The 8,684-nt window shown below is 38.4% G+C and overlaps 1 protein-coding gene across 5 annotated transcripts in view; it reads left to right on the forward strand.

Annotated features, from left to right (window-relative positions):
* TOGARAM1 (TOG array regulator of axonemal microtubules 1) overlaps nt 1-7,087 on the forward strand; it is a 115,022-nt gene extending 107,935 nt beyond the window's left edge. For 3 of the 5 annotated variants that reach the window (XM_073010953.1, XM_073010954.1, XM_007986574.3), the window contains 3 exons: nt 71-290; nt 4,027-4,113; nt 5,945-7,087. In XM_073010953.1, coding sequence (XP_072867054.1) covers nt 71-290; nt 4,027-4,113; nt 5,945-6,210 — 573 coding nt within the window. In that variant the 3' untranslated portion in view covers nt 6,211-7,087. Of the gene's footprint in view, nt 1-70; nt 291-4,026; nt 4,114-5,944 lie in introns of those variants that run through there. The other 2 variants (XM_073010955.1, XM_073010956.1) reach the window with 2 other exon arrangements.
* The last annotated feature ends 1,597 nt before the right edge of the window (nt 7,088-8,684 follow it).

An 8,684-nucleotide genomic window follows, 5' to 3' on the forward strand; every position in this document is an offset into this window, starting at 1 on the left:
CCAAGAGAATTATAAATACAATAGCTATAAACATTATTTTACTTTAAATGATTTACCAATTTATTTTCAGATTTTTGATGCTTTTAAATCTCGACTTCATGATTCTAATAGTAAAGTAAATCTGGTGGCTCTGGAAACAATGCACAAAATGATTCCTCTACTTAGAGACCACTTGTCTCCTATAATCAACATGCTAATTCCAGCAATAGTGGATAACAATCTGAATTCCAAGAATCCAGGCATCTACGCTGCTGCTACGAATGTTGTTCAGGCACTGACTCAGCATGTAGGTAAGCAATCTTACTTCAGCACTCAAATTGACTTTCTTTTCATGTTTTCTGATTCCATCCATACTTTTATTGTAATGCTGAAATCCTAGTTATTCAGGTTTTTAAACTTAATATTATCATAAAACTTTCTATTTTCTCAATGGTTTTAAAATTATTTTTAGTGATTAAATTCTGTTCCATTAAATTGACTTTCCCTTATCTTTGATTTTATTTCTTTTTCTGCCTCAACCTCAGTCTGCTAACAAAACTAACTCAATAATTCGGCATGAGATGATCCAGAAATAAAATAAAGAAAAAATATAAAAATAAGAAAATAATAATAAATAAACTAACTCAAAATGGATCACAGATTTAAATGTACAACTTTTGTATAACTAAATGTACAACTTAAATGTAAAACTTTTACAAGATAACATGAGAAAATCTTAGGACTTGGTGAAAAGTTGTACATATGGCACTAAGAGTATGATCCTATAATCTCAGCCTTTTGGGAGGCCAAGGTGGGCAGATCACCTGAGGTTGTGAGTTCAAGACCAGCGTGGCCAACATGGTGAAACTCTGTCTCTACTAAAAATACAAAAATTAGCTGGGTGTGGTGACGCATGCCTGTAATCCCAGCTACTCTGGAAGCTGAGGCAGGAGAATTGCTTGAACCCAGGAGGTGGAGGTTGCAGTGAGCCAAGGTTGTACCACTGCACTGCAGCCTGGACAACAGAGTGTGACTCCGTATCAAAAAATTAAATTTTTTTTTTAAAGAATAGATAAAGAGGCCGGGCGCAGTGGCTCAAGCCTGTAATCCCAGCACTTTGGGAGGCTGAGACGGGTGGATCATGAGGTCAGGAGATTGAGACCATCCTGGCTAACATGGTGAAATCCCGTCTCTACTAAAAAATACAAAAAACTAGCCAGGCGAGGTGGCGGGCGCCTGTAGTCCCAGCTACTTGGGAGGCTGAGGCAGGAGAATGGCGTAAACCCGGGAGGCGGAGCTTGCAGTGAACTGAGATCCGGCCACTGCACTCCAGCCTGGGCAACAGTGACACTGCGTCTGAAAAAAAATAAAATAAAAAAAAATAAAGAGACAAGCTGCAGACTGAGAAAAATATTTTCAAACCATGTATCTGACAGCTAATATCTAGAATATATAAAGAAATCTCAAAGCTCAACATCAAAAAAACTCAAATTAAAAAAAAATAGACAAAAGACCTGAGGAAATATTTAAAACATGAGGTATATGGATGGCAAATAAGGGAGGATATATGACTGACCAAATAAGCATGTGAAAAGATGTTCAACATCACTAGCCATCCAGGAAATGCATATGCAAGTTAAGGCCATGATCACCACACAAGTATTAGAACAGCCAAAATAAAAAATAGTGACAATGCAAAATGCTGACAAGATTACAGAGAAACTACATCTCATACACTGCTGGTGAAAATGTAAATAAAATGGTACAGCCACTCTAGGTTTGGCAGTTTCTTTAAAATCTAAATATACCATGAAATACTACTTAATAAAAAAGAACAAACTATTAGGAACATGAAACAAATTTGTATAAAAAGATTATTCGACCGGGTGTGGTGGCTCACGCCTGTAATCACAGCACTTTGGGAGGCTGAGGCGGGCGGATCACGAGGTCAGGAGATCGAGACCATCCTGGCTAACACAGTGAAACCCTGTCTCTACTAAAAATACGAAAAATTAGCTGGGCATGGTGGCGGGTGCCTGTAGTCCCAGCTACTAGGGAGGCTGAGGCAGGAGAATGGCATGAACCCGGGAGGCAGAGCTTGCAGTGAGCTGAGATCACGCCACTGTACTCTGGCATGGGCAACAGAGCGAGACTCTATCTCAAAAAAAAAGAAAAGAAAGATTATTTGTCATGTCCAAGTGGAATTTATCCCAGGGATGCAAGGATGGTTCAACATATGCAAATTAATGGTTCTTAAGTATTTTTCATCAGGTTTAGTGTAATACCGTAAACCTTGAGTGACACCATCAGACCTATATGAAGTGCCACTAGTGATGCTGAAAGTGCTCCCAATAAGCAGGGGAAAGTCATGACATGATAAATTTGAATTGCTTGATATCTGAGTAGCTTGAGGTCTGCAGCTGTGGTTGCCCACCACTTCAGATAGATGACTAATCTTGTAAACAAATGACATAAATTTGCATGATTGACAAATACAATACTGTAAATGTATTTTTCTTCTCTTTCCTAATATTTTCTTTTCTCTAGCTTACTTTATTGTAAGATTCCAGTATATAATACATAATAACATCCAAAATATGTGTTAATTAACAGTTTATGTTATTGGTAAGGTTTCTGATCAACAGTAAGTTATTAGTATTTCAGTTTGGGGAGTGTGAAAAGTTAAACACGGATTTTCAACTGTACAGGGGTTGGCTCCCCTAACCCCTGTGTTGTCCAAGGGTCAATTGTAGTTATTTAAGATGAAACCTTTAGGTGGAAGGTACACAGGACCTCTATATAATCTTAGTAAATTTCTGTGTTTCTATTATTATTTCACAACTAAAACTTTATTTTTTTTATTTTTTTTTGAGACGGAGTCTCACTCTGTCACCCAGGTTGGAGTGCAGTGGCCGGATCTCGACTCACTGCAAGCTCCGCTTCCCGGGTTTACACCATTCTCCTGCCTCAGCCTCCCGAGTAGCTGGGACTACAGGCGCCGCCACCTTGCCCGGCTAGTTTTTTTGTATTTTTTAGTAGAGACGGGGTTTCACCATGTTAGCCAGGATGGTCTCGATCTCCTGACCTTGTGATTCGCCCGTCTTGGCCTCCCAAAGTGCTGGGATTACAGGCTTGAGCCACCGCGCCTGGCCTCACAATTAAAACTTAAAAAAAAATTCAGTAAATGTAAAAACTGCTTCCCTTTTTCTTTTTCTTTTTTTTTTCTTTTTTTTGTTGTTGTTGTTGTTGTTGAGACAGAGAGTCTCACTCTGTCACCAGGCTGGAGTGCAATGGCATGATGTCAGCTCACTGCAACCTCTGACTCCCTGGTTCAAGTGATTCTCCTGCCTCAGCTTCCCAAGTAGCTGGGATTACAGGCACACGCCACCACACCCAGCTAATTTTTGTATTTTTAATAGGGACAGAGTTTCACCGTGTTGGCCAGGGTGGTCTCAAACTCCTGACCTCATGATCTTCCCACCTTGGCCTCCCAAAGTGCTGGGATTACAGGCATGAGCCACCACACCCAGGTGCTTTTTCTGTTTTTTGATAAAACTATGCTATTATTTGAAATAAGATGCCTAGGAGATTCAGGCAGTTTTTTGTTTTTGTTTTTGTCTTTTTTTTTTTTTTAATACCACATGATAGCTCCTTTAAAACTGTGTGAGGCATTTTTAGTTCTTATTTGCTTTAAGAATATTACTCTGTTAAGATTTTGTTTGGTTTGTTGGTTTTGAGAGACAGAGCGTCACTGTCACCCAGGTTGGGGTGCAGTGGTGCAATCATAGCTCAATGCAGCCTTGGACTCTTGGGCTCAAGTGATCCTCTTACGTCAGCCTCTCAAGTAGCTGGAATTACAGGTGCTAGTGACCATGCCTGGCCTATTAAAGTTTTATAGAAAATTTAAATAGTGATTATGTAGATTTTTTAAGTGTTACACATTTGCATCCTAGAAATGATTATTTTTCTTTTCAATGCTATGTAATGGAAAGTAACTAGGAGCTCATTACTCTTTAAACATATGTCTTTGTGTTCTTTTTTTTTTAGACAATTACTTACTTCTACAGCCATTTTGCACAAAAGCTCAGTTTTTAAATGGAAAAGCAAAACAGGATATGACGGAAAAGCTTGCTGGTAAATACTTTGTAACAATTTCTAAAGAAATATTTTATTAACTAAGGATAAACTGATAAACGATTTCAATTTAATTTTAGGATAGCTACCAACTTAATATAACTACCCACAAAGTAGAAATAAATTGTGTAATGATCCACAAGAGAACCTTTTAAGACTTTTACCCGAAACATTTTTGTCAAAAGAATTTTATCCTTTTTTTCCAGTAAATGTTCAGTCTTCCTATTAGTGTAGCCAAATGCAGGTTCAGCCAGTCACCACTTGGAAAATTGAATAACAAGGATGAGGTACAGTGGAAGGAAAGTGACTTTATTTTCCAAAGTTAGCAGTTGGCAGGTGGTTCAGGCTTCTGCCTTAACAAAACTGCTTCAGAATTCTCAGGCAAAATGCTAGGGTTTAAGGAGGAGAAGGGTTGCATGGAGGGCATGCAGTGGGCCAGGCAGTACAGTTCTACATGATTTGTTCTTATGACTTATCTTGAGTTATTGCTCCATATGGTGAATGGGCCAGTGCTGTCTCAGGCTGGACTGGGTTGTAAATTGGCACCACAGCCTTGAAGTAATGTCCTGGTTAGGGAGAATTCCATAGGTACCTGAATTGTCTCAAGATGGAGTCTCTGGAACTTTTTTTTTTTTTTTTTTTTTAATTTTTGAGATGGAGTCTCGCTTTGTTGCCTAGGCTGGAGTGCAGTAGCGCAATATCGACTAACTGCAACCTCTGCCTCCTGGGTTCAAGTGATTCTCCTGCCTCAGCCTCCTGAGTAGCTGGGGCTACAGGTGCCTGCCACCACGCCTGGCTAGTTTTTTTTATTATTATTATTTTTAGTAGAGATGGGGCTTCACCATGTTGGCCAGGCTGGTCTTGAACTTCTGACCTCAAGTGATCCACCCACCTCGCCCTCCCAAAGTGCTAGAATTTCAGGCGTGAGCCACTGCACCCAGCCCAGTCTCTGGAACTTCTAAGCAAACATACTTAGATAGGCTAGCAATACAAAGGAGTATCTAGTAGAAAGAAGGAAAGCAAAATTTATGATTTCATTACTAAAACGTTAATACAAAGGGCCACAAAAGGAGGAGAAAAAAACCCTTAAAAATAGGGTACTTGGTTACATTAGTAGAAATAATATGGGAAAAATAAAAATACATTAAAATCAAATTTGGTTCTTATAGAAAACTGCTATTTCAAAATCATGTTTGATAAAAGGTCCATGGGTTAAAACTGTGTACATTTCTGTTTCACTATATTTGGAAAACATCAAGATGAATTTGGGTTCATTTTCTCTCCTTACCACTTTTGCATGAACTAATTGTTCTATATGGGATTCTAATACCATACTTGAAGATCCCAATCTTTGAGAGAAAGGTTTCTTACATTGCTTCTTTTAAGAAGCCTAACTTTTGGCCGGGCGCGGTAGCTCACGCCTGTAATCCCAGCACTTTTGAGGCCGAGGCGGGTGGATCATGAGTTCAGGAGATCAAGACCATCCTGGTTAACCCAGTGAAACCCCGTCTCTACTAAATATACAAAAAAAATTAGCCGGGCGTGGTGGCGGGCGCCTGTTGTCCCAGCTACTTGGGAGGCTGAGGCAGGAGAATGGTGTGAACCTGGGAAGTGGAGCTTGCAGTGAGCCAAGATTGCGCCACTGCACTCCAGCCTGGGCGACAAAGTGAGACTCCATCTCAAAAAAAAAAAAAAGAAGAGAAGCCTGACTTTTTAGGACAAATGACATAAGGAAGAAGCGTAGTATATTTTAGTTGCTTTTTATTTAGCAGAGCTTGGGCTTATTTATTAAGAAAAAACCCTCACTGTTTTTTATATTTTTATGTTTCAGATATTGTTACGGAACTTTATCAAAGGAAGCCGCATGCCACAGAACAGAAAGTGTTGGTTGTTTTATGGCATCTCTTAGGAAATATGACAAATAGTGGCTCTCTGCCTGGAGCTGGAGGAAATATACGAACAGCCACAGCTAAATTATCAAAAGCACTCTTTACACAGATGGGTCAGAATCTGTTAAATCAGGCTGCATCTCAACCACCACATATCAAAAAGAGTTTGGAGGAATTACTTGATATGACGATTTTAAATGAATTATGAATCTTTAATAAAATATTGTATGATGAACAAAAGTGTTTACATGATGACAAGTGGAACTTTCTAAAAGTTATGTTATCAGTGCCTGCACTTCACATCCAGCAAATTAAGTCAATGGCTATTTTTATTTGCAGCCTATGAGTACACATCTGTCCTATATCAACCTTACCACTTATATCCATCACATAAAAACCTAAAATATATCATTCATTAATAATTCACGAAATCTGAGTCACATGGGATGAATTCAATTTTAATATTTTTGAAAAAAGTCCTGCTCATTTGCACTATTCTATAGAAGCTACAATTTGTTGCCCTGTATGTACAATTAGAATTGTAATTAAAAATATACTTTTTGTTATGTAATCATGTTCTGGTACGTCTCATTTCTCAGCCTTATTTTATAAAGTGGAAGTCATTGAACTATGTTATCAGAAACTAAGTTTGTATATTATTTGTGAAAAACATGTATTTCTGAATCAGTCCACTAATATGATTGTGCAGTATTAGCTTGCTTTTGCTGCTGTGTTAATGTCATATATTAGCTTACCTTTTGGGTTTAATTATCTTACATAATTGTGAAATTTAACAAGTTATAATAAAGCATGACAACCAAAGTTTTAGAAAACATTAAACATTTTAAATGCACGTTTAAAAAAACGTGTTGAATGTAACCCCCCTATTTTTGTGTGCAAACACTAAATTTTATTTCTTTATGTTTTGACCTTCATAAAGGTGTTGTTTTGCTGCCCAGTTGTGTAATTCTCAAAAATAGTGCCAGGTCTTCTATAGCTTTTTTCAGAATTCATGGGCTTACAAGTACTGTATGCATCTTTAAAAAGAAAAGGAATGTTATCAAATAAAAGGATTTATTTCTGTAGATGTGTGAGAAGTGTCCTATTTTTCCAACTTCCATACATGTTAAAATGGAAAAAAAAAAATATATATATATATATAGTAGTATTGACCTATCACTTTCACTTGATCTACTTATGATATTGACCTATCACTATTGACCTACAAATAGACTTGGGTTACATTCTAACTTTGTAGGAAATTAGCTGTGTGACCTTGGACAAAGTCACTTGCCAGGTCTGGGCCTCGGTTTCCTCATTTCTAAAATGTAAGAACTAGACTAGGTGATTTTAAAGGTCCTATCCTGTTCTAAAATTCTATGATTCTGTTCATTCTTTTTTACTTCTGAGTCACTGACCAGTTTTCTAATGTATCTGGCTGTTTTTAAAATTATGATTAAAAAAAATGTATCCTTAGCTTTTGAGGAAAAAAAAGGTGAGAGGGTTGCTTCTATTTTAAGCTACACTAGAAGAAAAGTAGATAATTTGCTACTTTTTCTATTTATATAAACTTTTATATAATTATATACTTTTAAAATACCTTATATTTTCTTCTAAGTGTATTTTATTGTAGTCCTCTAGTTTGGTGTACTTTATGTATAGGGCCATAGAGTAAATATTTTTGGATTTGTAAGTCCTTATTTTATTTATTTATGTATTTATTCTGAGGCGGAGTCTTGCTCTTGTCACCCAGGCTGGAGTGCAATGGCGTGATCTCGGCTCACGTCAACCTCCACCTCCCAGGTTCAGGAAATTCTCCTGCCTCATCCTCCTGAGTAGCTGGGATTACAGGCGCCCGTCACCACGCCCAGCTAATTTTTGTACTTTTAGTAGAGACGGGTTTCGCCATGTTATCCGGGCTGGTCTCCAATTCCTGACCTCAGGTGATCTGCCCACCTCAGCCTCCAAAAGTGCTGGGATTACAGGCGTGAGCCACCGTGCCTGGCCTTTTTTTTTTTTTGAAACGGAGTCTCGCTCTGGCCCAGGCTGGAGTGCAGTGACCCAATCTCGCCTCACTGCAAGCTCCGCCTCCCGGGTTCACGCCATTCTCCTGCCTCAGCCTCCCAAGTAGCTGGGACGATAGGCGCCCGCCACCTCGCCCAGGTAACTTTTTGTATTTTCAGTGGAGACGGGGTATCACCGTGTTAGCCAGAATGGTCTCGATCTCCTGATCTCGTGATCCGCCCGCCTCTGCCTCCCAAAGTGCTGGGATTACAAGCGTGAGCCACCGAGCCTGGCCACCCGGTCTATTTTTTACACTTAAAAAGTGTAAAAATAAATACTCTTAGCTCAGGCCATAGAAAAATAGGCCTCTGTTAGACTCGTTTGATCTCAGTTGTAAACTCTGAAATCATCATTACGTTTTGCTTCAACCCTACTTGATATGCATCATTGATACAATAGTTACAGATTTTAAGTTTTATTAATTATGACTCCTGCCTTTGTATCATTGCACTTGTGCTAGCTAAATTTGCATCAATATATTGTTAGATATATTGAAGGTAGATTTTAGATTTTAAAGGAAAAAGAAGACCATTACTTCATGTATAAGCCTAATTATTCCTTAGTTTGAATTTTGCATTGAAAATACAATATTCTGATCAGTCTAGGGAGAAAAATAGT

This window comes from Chlorocebus sabaeus, chromosome 24 (genome assembly GCF_047675955.1).
Source record: "Chlorocebus sabaeus isolate Y175 chromosome 24, mChlSab1.0.hap1, whole genome shotgun sequence".
NCBI classification, from domain to species: Eukaryota; Metazoa; Chordata; class Mammalia; order Primates; family Cercopithecidae; genus Chlorocebus; species Chlorocebus sabaeus.